The sequence below is a fragment of the Mustela nigripes genome, chromosome 9 (genome assembly GCF_022355385.1).
Source record: "Mustela nigripes isolate SB6536 chromosome 9, MUSNIG.SB6536, whole genome shotgun sequence".
In the NCBI taxonomy this organism is placed as follows: domain Eukaryota; kingdom Metazoa; phylum Chordata; class Mammalia; order Carnivora; family Mustelidae; genus Mustela; species Mustela nigripes.
In genome coordinates, this window is record NC_081565.1 from 6950785 (window position 1) to 6967638 (window position 16854).

Consider the following 16854-nt stretch of genomic DNA (forward strand, 5'->3'; position numbering starts at 1 on the left):
TGCTTGCTTTTCAAATGATCTCCCTTGGCAAAATTAAAAGCTGGAAACTCCAAAATGTCCAAAAATTTGAGGGGGAAGGAGATTTACTGAATCTTGACGCCTGTGTGGGCCCATTGTTTTTGAGGACACAGGGGAATTCTCTAGAGTTTTGTAGACAGGACAAGACTGGATCACCCAGAAGGCTAATAACAGCTAAAAAAAAAGGTTAGGGTTCAGCACAGTACCCCATTCATTCACCTCTCTAAAGAATGTGTTGTTCTTGTAAATACAGGAAAATGTGAAGAGCATAAAAATAGCCCATAATCTTGTCATTCAGAAACCAGCTAACGGGCGCCTAGCTGGCTCAGCTGGTAGAGCACGCAGCTCTTGATCTCAGGGTTGTGAGTTCAAGCCCTACAATGGGTGTACAGATTACTTAAAAATAAAATCTTTAAAAAAATCATTTTTAAAAAAAGATTTTATTTATTTGAGAAAGAAAGAACACAAGCAGGCAAAGGGAGAGGGAGAAGCAGGCTCCCTGCTGAGCAGAAAGCCTGACATCGGGCTTGATCCCAGCACCCTGGGATCATGACCCCAGCTGAAGACAGACACTTAACCTTCTGAGCCACCTAGGCACCCCCCAAAATAAGATCTTTATAAAAAGAAAACCAGACTAATATTTTAAAAATAGTAACATATACACGTCCGATCTTCATCCTGCCCATCCCATTGGACACTGAGCAGTGCCTTACAAACTGTTTCCTCCAGTCATCTCACAGGATTATGATGTGAAGATGATGCACAAGGAAGAACCGACCTGGGCCAGAATAAAATGAGAAGCCTCGTGTCCCAGGCACCAAGCACGTGTGTACTGGCTCTCCGGTAGCATTTTCCTTGATCATTTTTAGAAAAGGGAAGAGGTGAGTAAAGGAAATGATCCAGTGGATGGACCGAGCCTTAAATATTGATTATAAAAGCTTCTTATAAAATAGCACACATATTTCCAGAATAAATGCATTCCACAGATACAAACCTAGCAAAGAGAAACAAAAATCAGTGAGACGGATTACACTTTGAAGAGGCCACTGGACATGGGCCCTTCAGTGTCTGTTGTGAAGTACGTGGGGGCAAGCGGCCTCATGGACACTTGAACCTGAGGTTTCCACAGGGTATGGGGGGGTGGCACTGGGGCAAACACCGAACCCATAACAGAAAACAGCAAGTGAACGTGCTCACAGCCCAGGAGAGGTGGTGAGGACCTCGGGCTGATAGCTCCTGCTGGTTCAGGGAAGAGAAAACCCAAGAGAGAGATTCCTCAAAAGAGGAGGACTGTGAAGGAACTGGAAGAAAAAGTCCAGATCATTTTCTCAGGGAAGGAAGGAGCAAAGTCATGGTGAGTTAAAATCTGGTACCCTAAGATTAGTAGATTTAAGGCTTGTCAAAAAAAAAGAAAAATTTTTTTTTTAAATCTCCATCAGGTGACTCTGTCAGAGGAACGAAAACTAAGTCCTTCCTGCACACCCCCGCCTCCGCCCCGCTGCTTTAGGGACTTTACTGGAGCCAGTAGCTCAGACAAGATCCTGAACACGCTTCCGTCAGTGGAAGCGAGAGGAAAGCAACAGGCTTTCCGGCTATGGCTTGGCCCCTCCGCAGTTCCCATGGCATCAATCCGGGCTCCTGGCCCAAGACCGGCAGCCTTAGGCAGGAGGAGATCGGGAACGGATGGGAGAGCTGGTCAGGTAGGTAGTGTAGGGACTGTCCCCGAACACGTTGGCATAGGAGGACTTGAGGAACTGGACGTAGTTCTGCATGCTGCGATTGGTGCTCTCTGACTGCTCCAGGCGATCTTTGAGGTCCTGGAGCCGGCTCTGGTAGCGACGGTCAGCCTAGGAGGAAGAACGGGAGTACAGGCCAAGTGTGCGAAATGTCCAGAACAGAGTCTTGATCACTGGTTGCCAGGGACTGAGGGCACGCTGAGGGGGGACTGGGAGTGACTGCTTGTTGGCTATGGGGTTTCTTTCTGAAAATATTCTAAACTTGTGGCGATAATAGCACACCTCTGTGAATATACTAAAAACCACTAAATTTTACAGTTTATTTTAAGATTTTATTTATTTGACAGAGATCACAAGTAGGCAGAGGCAGGCAGGGGGTAGGGGGAAGCAGGCTCCCCGCCGAGCAGAGAGCTCGATGCGGGGCTTGATCCCAGGACCCTGAGATCATGACCTGAGCCAAAGGCAGAGGCTTAACCCAACTGAGCCACCCAGGCACCCCGAATTGTACAGTTTAAATGAGTGACTTTTATGGTATGTAAATGATATCTAACAAAGCGGTTAAGAAAATAAAGGGGATCTGCCTGGAAAATCCTGAAAGGATGGGCGCCTGGGTGGCTCAGTGGGTTAAGCCACTGCCTTCGGCTCAGGTCATGATCTCAGGGTCCTGGGATCGAGTCCCGCATTGGGCTCTCTGCTCAGCAGGGAGTCTGCTTCCCTTCCTCTCTCTCTGCCTGCTTCTCCGTCTACTTGTGATTTCTCTCTGTCAAATAAATAAATAAAATCTTTAAAAAAAAAAAGAAAATCCTGAAAGGATGGGTAAGTGATTTGAGAAAAATAAAACTGTGTCATAGTTATAAAAACACCTTGCCCAGGGGCGCCTGGGTGGCTCAGTGGGTTAAGCCTCTGCCTTCAGCTCAGGTCATGGTCTCAGGGTCCTGGGATCGAGCCCCAAGTCAGGCTCTCTGCTCGGCAGGGAGCCTGCTTCCTCCCTCTCTCTCTGCCTACTTGTGATCTCTGTCAAATAAATAAATAAAATCTTTAAAACAAAACAAAACACCTTGTCCTGCCGGCCCCAGGAAGCTAAAATCTAAATTCACTCCCTTCTCTCCTGCCCCCTACCCTCCAACCCGACTCACATCATCCCGGCTCCGCCGCAGCTGGCTGAGTTCAGTTTTGGTCCTGCTCAGCTGGGTCTCAAGGTCCAGGATTTTGCTCTGGGCGGCTCGCTCCTTGGAGACTGCGTGTTCCTTGGTTTGTTCCACCTGCCCAGAAGACATGGAGGTGCGGCTGGCCTACCTGACTTGGGCAGCAATGGTCCGTGAAGCCTGGGCCACTCCCACTCTGCTCTCAGGGACAGCCCTTGCACATCGCTATGGATGGTTCCCAGGAGCCCCGGGGCAGGAGCTAACTACGGGGACTTCTGCAGCCCACTCTACCTGCCCCTTCCCCACACTCCATGAGTCATCACCCGAGCTGTGGTAAACCCAGCTGAGTCCCATGCAGGCTTGGGATTTTTTCATAAGTCCCAATTGAACTGAACAAGCCATCGTGAATAAAGGGCCAAATCCTTTACAGTAATTGCTCATTTGATCCTTACAACGAATTCACGAGGCAGGTGCCACTACTGTGTGCCCATTTTTTAGATGGGGAAATAGGCCCAGAGAGGTCAGCTGATTTGCCCAAGGTCACAGAGCTAGTTAGTAAGGGAATCGAGACCTACCTGCCTCCTAGCATCTTCAATGGCGCTCTCCAACTGCCTGGCCAGGGTCCCACACTCCCGTGTTTTCTCCTCTAGCCGGAGCTGAGACTGGTGGATTGCCTCCTCCCTCTTGGCAATCACCTGTAGGAACTCGATATTCTGGGCGCTGGTCGCCTCCAGTTTCCTAGGTGAAAGCGCTTAATCAGATCCTGCTTATATCCCTTCCTGTCCTGTTCCACCCCACCAGGGGGCTGCCAGTCACCCCTGGACCGGGGCTCTCATCACGCCAAGAGTCTCCAAGGAACCAGAGGAATAAACCAAAGGAAACTGCTGATCAGCAAGACGGCAGGGAGCTGAGCAGGCCAGACAGCCAGTTGAAGAGCGGGAAGAGGGAAGAGTGGGCGGGCGAGCCAACAGAGCGTGCCTGTTAGCACACGTAACATGGTTCCTTGTACTGAACTTAAAATTTAGAAGTTATACAATGTTTCACAAATGCAATTAATTTGTTTCTTATGCATGTGGGAGAATGGTTAGGAGAGAAGGAAGTTTCTAGAATAAGATTATTCCTTTAGAATTAAAATTTTAACCTTAAAAAAATGTATAGAGGACAAATAAAATTGCCACTTGTAAAACAGAACAAAAAAAACAAACAACAAAACCACGGTTGCTGTTATCCCCACTCTACAGATGAAGAAACTGAGGCACTGAGAGCTAACGTCATTGGCCCAAGGTCAGCACAGGGGGCAGGTTTGTCACTAAAACCTATGCCCTCGGCTTCTGTTCGCGGCTGCCCCCTCAGCAAAGGGACTTCTGCTGGACCGCCCTACCACGGAAGTAAGCCGCCACAGGCTGCAGTGACCATTCTGATATGCACACGTGGTCCCCACGGAACTCCCGGAATATCTTCCAGTTGCAAGCTCTGTAAGTCCTGTTGGTCCAGCTGCATACTGGCGGCCAGCAGAGCAGAGCACAGACAGAGCCCAGGAGACCCGCTGGCCTAAGTCCCTGCATGCAGACTGCAAGAGCCATCTGGGCGGTCATGACATCCCAGGGCAGGTCTTTCAGCTCTGAAAGTAAGGCTCCCGCCCTCATTTACAGATGCTAAAAGCTCCGGAGGAGGACAGTCAGGGCCCTACATACAGCTTTGCCAGATACCAGCTGTGTCACCTTGGGCAAGTCACTTCACCTCTCTCCATGCTCAGTTTCCTCATATTTAAAATTGGGATAATAGTAGGGGCACCTGGCCAACTCCCTCGGTAGTGTGTGCGACTCTTGGTCTCAGGGTTGGGAGTTCAAGCCCCATGCTGGGCACAGAGGCTACTTTAAAAAAAAAGCGGAGCGGGGGTAGTAATAGCTACTATAATACAGCAACACATTAATACAGTGCACTTCTCTATGCCAGATAATGTGTTAAGGCCTTTGAGGAAGGGCTCATGGAAGACCTACAGTATGTCATGAGCTAGATTTGTATCCCTCCCTTGATCCCTTTCTCAAGATGAGTCAACAGAGATTCAAAAGGGTTCAAGGAGGGGCGCCTGGGTGGCTCCGTGGGTTGAGCCTTCGGCTCAGGTCATGATCTCAGGGTCCTGGGATCGAGTCCCGCATCGGGCTCTCTGCTCAGCAGGGAGCCTGCTTCTCTCTCTCTCTGCCTGCCTCTCTGTCTACTTGTGATCTCTGTCTGTCAAATAAATAAATAAAATCTTTTTAAAAAAAGGGCTCAAGTGTTTGCTCAAGCTCACCAGACAGGTTAAGGGACCAAGCTGAGACTCAAGTCCAGGGCTTCTGACTCCAAAAACTGTACTCTTCCCCTAACTGCCTCCAACAGTCCACAGGTAACAGAAGAATCAGATCGGAAAGGTCTTGGGGAAGGAGGATGGGGGGCAGGGGGATGCCCCCCAGTAGCCGCATACTGGTCCTACTGGTTTGCTAGGTGAAGTGTGCCTTTCTGGTACATGGAGCCTGTGGGTGGTCTGAACTTGACCCCTCTTCTCCTGGAGCATCCCCTAGTCAAGAGACTGCCTTCCTCTTTCCCACAGCGCTTACCACTGTAATGGAAGCAGCTTTTCCTCTGAGGTCTGCCCTGCACCTTCCAGGGCCTTGAGTCCCTCAAACACTTCTGCACACTAAGCCCAAAGCAGCTAAGTGGCTGAAAGTCTCAGGTCCTAGGAAGCGGACAGAGATGGGACCAAGTGCCTCTAACCTCTCCAGTTCATCCACCTTCAGACTCAGCTGTTTATTTTCCTTCTGGGAAGACTGGTGTTTCTCTCTTGCCATCTCCAGCTTGTCCCCCTGATGTTCGATCTAAAATGACAGGAACACAGACCCGTTTATGAAGGAACTTCCCGGTGCAGCCCTCCCTTCCCACTAGGACCTGTCATCCACACCCAGGAGAGGGCCGTGCCGCCCTCAGCAGGCATCCCAAGTCTCCACGCACAACCTGGAGAGGAGAGAGGAGGGACAGGTTAGGCCCAACTCCCGTGAAGGCTTGCCCCACACGGAGAGAAGCCAGGTTTGATCCCGATGAAGCATGGTGACACTTTCTTGATCAGAAGCCACTCAGTGGGATCCGGGGCAGACATGAGAAGGCGGAAGCAGATGGCAGGTTTAACTGGCCCACACGATGTGCCACGGAGCTTTACCAGTTACATTGTTGGCACCGCTGATTTCATTTTCCCTTTGAATGGGGACAAGGACACGCAAGGCAACAGGAAACCTAGCAAGTCTTTCAGGTTGGCGAGTTTGATTGGTTCTTCAGAGGGCTGCCGTAAGCCAAAGCCTCAGATACCAGGCTTGAAAAGCCCTCAGAATTCTCAGGCTCAAGAGAGGGCAGGCAACTGAAGAGGACTGAGAACACAGGCTCGGGAAGCAGATGGAGCTGGCTGGGTTCCAAACCCTGTTCACTAAGCATCAACTCTGTGACCTCAGGAAATTATGCCCCTATGCCTTGGACTGCTTTCTGGAAAATGAGAGAAAACAGTATCTACATTTTCAAGTTTCTGGGAGAATTACATGAGACAATACCGGAGCACAAACTCTGCTCAAGAATGACAGCTAATTTTATTATTACGAGGTAGCAGGTCAAGAGAGGGGAAGGGCCTTGCCCTGCAAAGGAGAGGCACATAGTCTCTTAGACCATAGGCAGGATTCCAGTCACCCAGGGACAGACTGCTTCTGGGAGGAAGGGAACCCTCTTTCGGGTCAGAACCGCAGGCAGTGGGTCTGGTAAGAGCAGTGAATGGCAGCTGAAGCAAGAGAAAGGTGGAAAAGAGCACACAGAGGGCGGGGTGGGAGGCGGAGTCTCCCCCTGAGGGCGTGGCCGAGCACTGCGACAGAGCAGAGGCGGGTGGAGACTTGGTGGGGGCGGGGTGGGGCAACACAGGAGAGTGACGGCTCCTATAACTACAATCACTTTGTGCAAACACAAGGCATTTGGCACACCAGACTTTTATTTCACAGCACTGATGATAGCTCACTCCTTTCAGAAAGCGGCAGCCAAGAAAAAGGAAGTGGTCCTCCCTTGGGGGGGGGGGCGTGCAGCTCATCTCGGTAAGCGGGACCCTGCTCGCGCCAGTTCGTGGGACCCTTTCTGCCAGTCCCTTACCCGGCTGCGCAGGTCTGATATGATGGCTGTGAGGTCGATGTTCTTCCTCTCATAGCCCTGCAGCTGGTCTTGGCACTCTGCCAGCTTGGCCTCTGTGATCTTAAGGATGTCGGGCAGCTGCTGCAGGTCAGCCAGCTGGGACTGGAACTGCCTACGGGCCTGGAGTGGGGGAGAGAAAAGCCCGCCATTGGGAAGGGTCCTGCTGCGGGTGGGGTCAGGCAGAGTCCTTTGGGATAAGGGCAGGGCCACCCTCCCCAAAGGCCACTGAGGGTGTCCAGCTATTCTCTGAGGTACACACTTGACCCCCAAATGGCTTTCAGAGCCTGCCACTCCTTTAGTCATTGAATAACAATGGCAACCACAGAGCAAACCCCAGGACCCAGACCCTGTGCTAAAGGCTCTCTCAGTTAATTCTTACAAAGACCTATAAAGTGGGAGCTGTTGTCCCAACACAAGGATCAAAGGAACGAAGTCATTTCCCTAAGGTTGCCCAGCAGGAAACGGACAGAGACAGGATGAAGGTCCAGTCCAACTCCAAAGCCCATAGGAAGGCAATCCCAATGCTACAGTTCGGAGGAGAAGGTCAGAACTCTGTGATTTAGTCCATCCCTGTATTAACAAGGAGGCTGAGGACCGGATGGGGCAAGGATTTGCCCAAGGCTTTGTAACACATGAGTGGCAGGGCCTGCACTCAGCCCTTCTCCTAGGTTAATATTAAGACAAGCCCTTTATCTGGAGAAGAAGGCTTTCTGGGGAAAAGCAGAGGGGAGGGGAGGCACATCTTTGGGTTGACGCAGAACAAAATAGGAAATGCCTAAGACTTGGCAGATCTGAGCATCTGAATCCACTTGGATACTGAAGCAGGAAGTATATTTTAAGAAAACCGGAGTAAGAAAAAACCAGGAGGAAAAGGAATAAAGCAGCAGAGAGAGAGAGAGAGAAAGAGCTAGCGAGCGCGCGCGCACGGGCACGGTAGTGGGGATGAGCCCAGCAATGAGAAAACTCATCTTGCTGGTCCAAATCAGGCAGACTCACGGGCAGCTGAAGGGGACAGACATGGGACTGGGTGGGGAAAGAGAGCCAGCGAGGGGAGCAGTACCGCTTCGATCTCTTTGTTCATCTCATCTTTAAGGATCTTGTTCTCTTTGTCACAGCGTTCCAGCTGGGCAGCCACTTCATCAGCCTCCAATCTGGTCTTCATCACCTGGGGACCAGCAAAGCATTGCACCCGGTTTCTGTGAGACACACCTTTACAGCCCAACCCTTCCTAGGAGAGGGTAACGTCCCGGGCAGCCACCTACCTGACTCTTATAGTTGTCGATCATCCCTTCATAGTTCTTAACCGATACCTTCAGCTGCTGCACCTCGATGTGCGCCTGGTTGAGCTTGTCCTCCATCGGGGCGAAGCTGGCCTGGAAGGGGTGGCTACCGAGTCAGCCACAGGAAGGTCCCCAGAGCAGGTGGCCATCCCACCCCCAACCCTCACTCCGAGGGGCCGGTCAAGGGAAAAGTGCCTACTCAAACCCACACCAGCAGTTTTCCTCAGATAGGTGCCCGGGCAACCTCAGAACTGACCCAGGAACAATGAACGGAGGGCCACCAACCTCCCCCATGAGCGAACATGCACCTGTAACTTTGACTCCCCTAGAACTTAATACTAACAGCCCACTGTTGACCAGAAGCCTTACCAATAACACGTATAGTCGATTAACACATATTTTGTGTGCTCTATGGATCACATACTGTACTCTTACAGTGAGCTAAAGGGACAACTGCGTGGCTCACTCAGTTAAGTGTCTGTCTTGGGCTCAGGTCATGATCTCGGGGTCCCGGGATTGAGCCCCGCATCTAGTTCCCTGCTCGGTGAGGAGCCTGCTTCTCCCTCTCCCTACACCTGCTGTTCCCCCTGCCTGTCCTCTCTCTGTGTCAAATAAAATCTTTAAAACAAAACAAAAAAAAAGGAAGCTAAAGCAAAGAAAATGTTAGGCAAATCATAAGAAAAAATACCTTTACAGTACTAAACTGTATTTATAAAAAAACAAAAATCCACATATAAGTGGACTCACACCATTCAAAGGCGGGTATCAAGGGTCAGCTGTAGATGCAAATAAGCAAATCCTATATTTTTTTGTCCTTACTACAAAAGCAATATAGGACCATGAAAGAAAATGGAGGTGGAGGGCAACTGGGTGGCTCAGTCTGTTAAGCATCTGACTCTTGGTTTTGCCTTAGGTCATGATCTCACCATCGTGGAATGGAGCCATCAGTCAGGCTCCCTGCTCAGTGGGGAATCTGCTTGGGATTCTCTCTCTCCCTCTCCTTCTGCCCCTCCCCCTGCTCGTGTTCTCTCTAAAATAAATAAATAAATCTTAAAAAAAAAAAAAAGAAAAGAAAAAAGACAACGGAGGTATGACCAATGATGCCTGATGCCTTGCCTGATGGCTGTCCTAGCTAAGCAGATACTTTATTATTGTTTTTTTTCAACAAAAATGGGATTGTATTTACTGCTTTGCAAGTAACAATTCCTTGCCCTACTTCTCAAGTCGATAGATATCCTCCTACAACCTCAATGTTCACCTTCGTAGATGGAATGAAAGAAATCATGGTATGTCAATACAATAAAATAATGTGCAGTCATTTGGAAGAGATAAAGCTAAAAAACAACAACAACAACAACAAAACCAAACAGATAAAGATAGCCATGATGTATGGGTGAGTGAGAAAAGTAAGTTGCAGAATGATGAGTGTGTACGTGTTTCAGTATCTATATTCGTATTGGCAGGGGCGGGAACCTGGACAGATATATATCTAGAGTTCCCAAAGAGCACCACTTCTGTATCACAATTCTGTAATATTTTCCATTCTTCCTGGAGAACTCGATCTAAGACAATACACGTCCAGAGACACCATTTTCCTGGAGAACACGATCTAAGACAATACACGTCCAGAGACACCATTTTCGACAGCCACACTGTATTATGTGCCACAGACACACATGCTGTAACGAATCCCCCAGCCACTTGTTAGGCGTAGAGGCTGCCTTTCATTTCCCAGCAACCTCACTACAGCAGAGGAGCGGCCGCCCCTCCCACCAGAATGGCTCCAATGAGAAGGACTGACAATACCCCCAGGAGACAGGAGGAGACGCGGAGCAACTGTTACCTCTTGCATACCCTGGGTGGGAGTGTAACTTTGTATACCTGCCTATTCTACGGCAACATCTACCAAAGCTGAACTTAGGCTCACCATCTGACGACCAGCAATTCTAACTCAAGGTATTTAACTTGCAAAAATATCCCAAATAGGTATGCCCAAAGATGTACGAGGATACTGTACAAGCCAAATGTCCATTGACAGGAGGGATAAATGTAGCGTGCTGGGGTCCTACAGCGCCAGGCCAGAGAGCACGGACCCTGAGACCTGCTGCACAGCACGGATTGTTTACAGACAGAAGGCTCAATGAAAGCCAGGCACGGAATTCAAAAACAGGTAAGAAATTCTGTGCGGACTGAAGTCGGGAGGACAGTCACCTTTGCACGTGTTATTTCTAAGCGGGTGAGGTCAGGCGATGCTAGTAAGGTTTGGGTCAGGGTGGGTAATGGACAAAATGTGTCCACTTCATGAAGATTCTAGAATGTTGTACCTCTCCCTATGTCACACTTAACAAATAAGTCAGTAAAAAGGAGTAAACCGAGGGGCGCCTGGCTCTGTCAGTAGAGGCTCTTGATCTCGGAGTTATGAGTTCAAGTCCCATGCTGGATGTAGAAATTACTTAAAAATAATTTTTTTTTAAAAGATCTTATTTATTTGACACACAGAGAGAGAGAGAACATAAGCAGGGAGAAGCAGGCTCCCTGCTGAGCAGGAAGCCCAATGTGGGGCTCAATTCCAGGACCCTGGGATCATGACTGGAGCCGAAGGCAGATGCTTAACCAGCTGAGCCACCCAAGCGCCCCTTAAAAATAAAATCTTTTAAAAAATAAATAAACCTAGACTGGACTGTCCAGACCCATTAAAAAGACCCAGCCTGGCTCTGAAACATGAAAGGCTGTAGAGCAAGTGGTCTAGACCAGGAGCTCCAGAACAAGACTGGGCTCCAGATCTTAACGCCAACACTTCCCGGGCACAATCTCAGCAACAAACATGACCCGTCTCTAAGTCTGGTTCCTTATTCTATAAAGTAGAGACTCACTATCGGGAGGTTGGGAGATTAGAGAAATGGATGCACGTCAAGGGGACAGCAGCCCCCCGGGAGTCATGCCCACCTCCAGTCGGCTGTGTTGCACGCACACGGGCTGGGTGTCCATGTTAAGCGTCTCACACACATTACCTCATTCTCATCAGAGCCTCCTTTCCTCCCACTAAGAAACCACAGTGACAGAGGATAAACTATCTTACCCAGGGCCTGCCGCTAGTGAAAGGTGGTCAGAACTTGATCCAGGCCTTTATTTATGTCTTTATTTTAAAGATTTTATTTATACACTTGAGAGGGAGAGGGAGAAGCAGACTCCCCACAGAGCAGAGGGTCCGACATGGGGCTTGATCCTAGGACCCCAAGATTATTACCTGAGCTGAAGGCAGATGCCTAACCGGCTGAGCCACCCAGGCGCCCCGAATCCAGGCCTTTCTGATTCCAGTGCAAACCCTCCTACTCATGTCGCTGCCCCCAGGCCCACCGAAGACCCCGGAGTCATTTCTGGGAGTCTGTCCGGAGTGCCCCGTCAGGGGACCCACTGCCCTCCACCCGTGGTGCGGGCCCCGCTCTCACTACAGACCTTCAGCCTCTCGTTCTCTAGCTTGAACGCGGAGTACTCAGCCGTCTGCCGGTGTAATCTCTCCACCAGGCTGTCCCGATCTTCCCGCATCTTCTCCTCCAACGTTTGTTGTTGGTTTACGAGATCTGTCACCCGGCTGGTAGGTCACAGAGAGCGAGCAAACAAAGAGAAGTGTTATGTGGGTTCTGAGAAGCCCAGGTCTTTGTGTGGAGTGGGGCCAAGTGTTCCTCCCCAGTGCCACCTCGTGGCACCCTGTCTGCTCCTAACTCTCCACTCCACTGCCTGCTCTGGCCGGGGACTGCCGCTGTGACGGTCCCACATACCGATCCCCTTCTTTCAGCCTTTATGTCTGTCTCCCATACCACCCCGTCCAGAAGCCTTCTGTGTTCTGATCCTCCCATGAGGCCAAGACACCACGTGAAGACAAGAACCAGAGATGCGTCCCTTCTCAGATCTCCATGGGCCCCCCTTGGATCTCTCAGCCCAGTAGGTCTTTAAGTTAGGACAGAACTCCCAGGCTGGGTGGTCAGTGACACCCCCCAACATTCCTCTCCCTTGTTTATGTGTGTGAACGTTCCCCTCGCACAGACGAGGAGGGAAAGAAGCCATGTGCTCACGTGCCCTCACTCCCTTCCCCAACCTCCCAGTCACTCAGCAGGGCTGTGATCCGGCAGCAGAGACCGTGGCCCCACAGGAGCATTTGGGTTTGCAGATGCTTATCGTGACCACAGGCCCCACACAGAACCTTGACACAGTGTGTGCTCTCAGAAATGATCAGTCACGGTGCGTTCAGCGAATACGTGCTAAGCACAGAGCAGGCGCAAGCACGCAGGTCACGTTCGAGCTGGCAAATTCCTCTTCATGCTTAGATACCCAGCGAAGACTTCCCTCCTCAGAGCATCTCTTCCCCAATGCCCCCCCTCCATACCATGGATCCTTCTACCTTCGTTATGTATCTTCTCCTACCGGACAGAGAACCCTAGGAGGCTGGCAGCTGACAGAGGGCCCGACCCAACAGCAGGTTCTCAGAATGTTTGCTAAACTGAGTTGCATCCAGCAAAAGACACTTCAATGAGCTCCCCCCGCCCATGACTGGCCCAGAGCCCCGGGCGGCTGGGTCTCTGTGGCCTGGTGGTCTCGATCAGAGCGCAGGGTTCACTCCGTGAGGGCAGGGAATGTGGTTGTCTAGTCTCTGTGGTGACCCCCAAGGCCAGCACACAGCCTGGTACAGAGCAGAAGCTCCAGAAATACTTTTCAAATAAATGAGTACATGATTGTAGAGGACACTTTGAGAATATCTGAATGGTCCCTGGTCCCCAGTGGTGAGAAAGGTGTGGGTTCAGTCCCCTACAACTGGAGGCCACCTTTGCCCCCTACTCTGACCTACCGACTGCTGTCACTGGGCAGACAACAGAGAGAAGACGGGTATTTCCAGTGGCTCCCAGCCCTCTGTGTGCAGAGAGGCCAAGCCCCCTCCACAGCGCCGACCAGGGCTGCCAGCCCCTCAACCCAGTGCACCCCCTGGTGGCAAGGCCACCCAGCAGCCCTGAGGGCGCCGGGCCCCTGCCTCAGCTGCCAGCCGCCCCCCCCACCCCCGCACCGTGCACCCGCTTCCCTCCATCAGCCCGTGCACCCTTGCCTAACACACGTACTCATTCAGGACGATAATTTCCAGCTCGAGGTCTCCCTTGTCTTTCACAACCTGATTGTAGCGGCTCCTCCATGATTCCAGAGTGGATAAAGCTTCAGCGACATAAAGATCCTAGGAACAGGGGACAACAGGACCTGTCAGCCCGGCGACAGTGCTGAGGCCAAGGGACCTGGGTGCCCGGCTCACCCTCCTCACCCCTGCAGTCCCTTTCCAGAGAGCATCAGGGGTGACGGAACTCAGCAGAAGCTTCTAGATTTCCAGCAATCAGATGCACTCTGTTTGTAAAGCCTTCCTTAACTGTCATTCCCGTGCATGATCCCAACGAGGCTCAACTGTCCCCCCCAGCGTCCCTGGCCAGCCGCCCGCCCTGGCCCGCCGCCTGCCCTGGCCGGCCACCCACCCTGGCCCGCCGCCCGCCCGGCTTCCATCCTTTGCCCCATTTACCCACCCACCTCCTCCCCACTCCCCAGCACGGCCCCTCCCGCCACCACACAGCCGAGCCGGCACCCCCGGCCTCCAGCCCCGGCCGCCCTCACCTTGTCGGCAAGTTGCACGTGCAGCTGCTCAGCATACTCCTCGCTCTTCTCAGCTCGCTCCTTCTGGGCTCGGATGGCCTTCTTTAAGGTTTCTTTGTCTCGGTCTCCCTTTTGCTTTAATTCCTTCAGCTGCTCCATGATGGCCTCCACTTCCGCCTTGTGCTGGTTCCCACTGCGCTCCAGGTTCTGGGAGCGCAGGGCCAGAAGCAGGTGGGGGGGTGTAAGGAGACAAGAATGAAGGGGAGGGGGGGGAGGGGGACCAGGGAAAAGAAGCGGTGAGGAAGAGGGAGAAAGAAAATCTGGGTCACCCGCTGGCTGGGGGCCTAGTGCTCTCAAAGGCAGGCCTGGGACGGGGGTCATTCCCAGCGCCCCATGGCATCTCTCCAGATCGCTGAACCCATCAGGGCTGAATGTTAGGACAGAACTCCATTCCCTCTCCCGAGGGAGTTACAAGACCAGACGGCCTAAGGGATTAAGTGGTCGGCTCTGGGTCAAGGCACCCAACCTGGTCACTGCAGGGAAGGGCACCCAGGGGGAGTGCCTGGGCCACTCCAGGGCCCACTACCCTTGCCACTGTCCCAGAGTCTCTCCACAGACCGAGTGCACTGGCAGCCAATGCCCCATAAACTGTCGGGGCAGAGCCTTCCTGAGTGGGGCCCACCGCCCTGGGACTGCCGCGCCCCAGCCCCTCCGTCCCACCCGCGGGGCGGGCAGGTACCTTGATCTGCATGCACAGGCGACTGTTCTCTGCCTCCTTGCACCGGAGCTGGGCCTGCAAATGCCCACGCATGGACTCCATAGATTTCGAAAGCTCCGATGCGGTCTTTGCTTGAGCCTTTGGAGAGATGGAGAAAGCGACAGAGCCAGCATTTGAACCCACGTCTCTGGCTCCAGTGCACACTCTGCACACCAAGCTCTACTGGCCCGTAAGGAGGAGCAACCATAAGGGATGGTACCTTCTCGCATTGTATTTCCTGGAGTAGCTCTTCTACCTCCTTGTCTTTGTCTTGCAGGAGTAACAGCAGGCGCTAGAGAGAACACACAGGGCTCTGAGCTCCCGGAGAAGGGCAAGCAAGCCGGGCCCAGTGTGGGGGGACAGCCACTCCTGTGAGCGCCCGGCCCCCAGGGCCCAAGATCCCGAATACACCAGCCCACATCACAGAGATCTTGGCAGGAAGCACCCAATAGCTGTATTAAATATTTAAGACAACAGACATGTTACTGGTCTTGCAATTTAAAGTAATGTGAGGGGTGTGTGGGTGTGTATATTAAATAATAATATTAATAATAATTAAAAAATAATAATTAAAAAATAAATAGGGGCACCTAGGTGACTCAGTCAGTTAAGCAGTCTGACTCTTGCTTTCAGCTCAAGTCACTGAAACTGAGCCCCACAGCAGGCTCTGCGCTCAGTGGCAAGCCCGCTTCAAGATTCTCTCCCTCTGCACCCTCCCCCAGCTCACACATGCGCTCTCGCTATCTCAGATAAATATATGTTAAAAATAAATAAATAGGGGCGCCTGGGTGGCTCAGCAGGTTAGAGCCTCTGCTCAGGTCATGATCCCAGGGTCCTGGGATCGAGCCCCACATCGGGCTCTCTGCTCGGCAGGGAACCTGCTTCTCCCTCTCTCTCTGCCTGTCTCTCTGCTTACTTGTAATCTCTGTCTGTCAAATAAATAAATAAAATCTTAAAAAACAAACAAATAAATAAATAAATAGAATACCGTTAGCTGGGGGAAACCATGAAAAACAAAACAAAAATGCTAGGGGCGCCTGGGTGGCTCAGTGGGTTAGGCCGCTGCCTTCGGCTCGGGTCATGATCTCAGAGTCCTGGGATCGAGTCCCGCATCGGGCTCTCTGCTTGGCGGGGAGCCTGCTTCCCTCTCTCTCTCTCTCTGCCTGCCTCTCCATCTACTTGTGATTTCTCTCTGTCAAATAAATAAATAAAATCTTAAAAAAAAAAAAAAAAAAGAAAAACAAAAATGCTAAAGAATCTTCATAATACCCCAGCCAAAGAGAAGCACTGTTAAAATATATTAAAAAGTCTCATGCATATTTTGTTCCATAACCTACAATCCTACATTGACCATAATGTGATTAAATCTTCTACTTCTTTTGAAAGAGCAGCTTAAAGTTTCAATTTGCTAGCTTATCATAATTTGAATCCCAGCCTCTCACACTGGGAATACAGATTTGGGCATTATCTCCTTCACTGCCAAATCTCCCACTGGAAGGGGCCCTAAGGGCCGAGGGCCACACGTGGGAAACATGGCCTCCATCCTCCTCCTCTCTTGGAGACTCGCTTGGCCATGAATACCCAATTGCTCCAAAAGGTTTTGGAGTTAATTCAGTCAACTTTTTTTGTACAGGCCAGCCTGTTTCCCAGTTTATCTGGTCCCCCATCACTCGCTACGTTTGTTTCTGGCACCCACTAACATGGTGAGGAACTGAGGGTTCCATGGACCGGACTTTGGAGTGTGCTCCCTTGGGAGAGATTCCTAGAATCATAATTGTTGAGTCAGTCAAAGATTCTTTATCTTTTGATGGCTTTTAATCCATAACACAAAGAAAGCAGTTCAAGGAACAGACACTGATAGTGGATCAGTGCAGCCGCAGTGGCAGCGTCCCTCATGTTGTGCTCAGCATGCTCGTTCAAGCTCCCAAGGGATCAGCTAGACAAACCCAGTGGAGCAGGCGGGATAGGAGACATCAGCCCATCTTACAGATCATGAAACTAAGACCCAAAGAAATGTCAGAGCGAGGCTCCAGCGCAGCTGCTCCAGGCCCGCCCCTCTGCGTACTGTTGCCTATAAGCCACTAGAGCCGGCAGGGGGCGCT

The 16854-nt window shown here is 51.3% G+C and overlaps 1 protein-coding gene across 7 annotated transcripts in view; it reads right to left on the minus strand.

Moving 5' to 3' along the window:
* Nucleotides 1-439: 439 nt before the first annotated feature.
* ODF2 (outer dense fiber of sperm tails 2) overlaps nt 440-16854 on the minus strand; it is a 37173-nt gene continuing 20758 nt past the window's right edge. For all 7 annotated transcript variants that reach the window (XM_059410650.1, XM_059410649.1, XM_059410648.1 and 4 more), the window contains 12 exons: nt 14973-15044; nt 14735-14851; nt 14017-14202; nt 13482-13591; nt 11830-11965; nt 8356-8466; nt 8154-8258; nt 7055-7213; nt 5654-5754; nt 3475-3637; nt 2891-3016; nt 440-1865 (listed from right to left, as the gene is read on the minus strand). In XM_059410650.1, the coding sequence (XP_059266633.1) occupies nt 1677-1865; nt 2891-3016; nt 3475-3637; nt 5654-5754; nt 7055-7213; nt 8154-8258; nt 8356-8466; nt 11830-11965; nt 13482-13591; nt 14017-14202; nt 14735-14851; nt 14973-15044 (1575 nt within the window). In that variant the 3' untranslated portion in view covers nt 440-1676. The remainder of the gene's footprint in view (nt 1866-2890; nt 3017-3474; nt 3638-5653; nt 5755-7054; nt 7214-8153; nt 8259-8355; nt 8467-11829; nt 11966-13481; nt 13592-14016; nt 14203-14734; nt 14852-14972; nt 15045-16854) is intronic.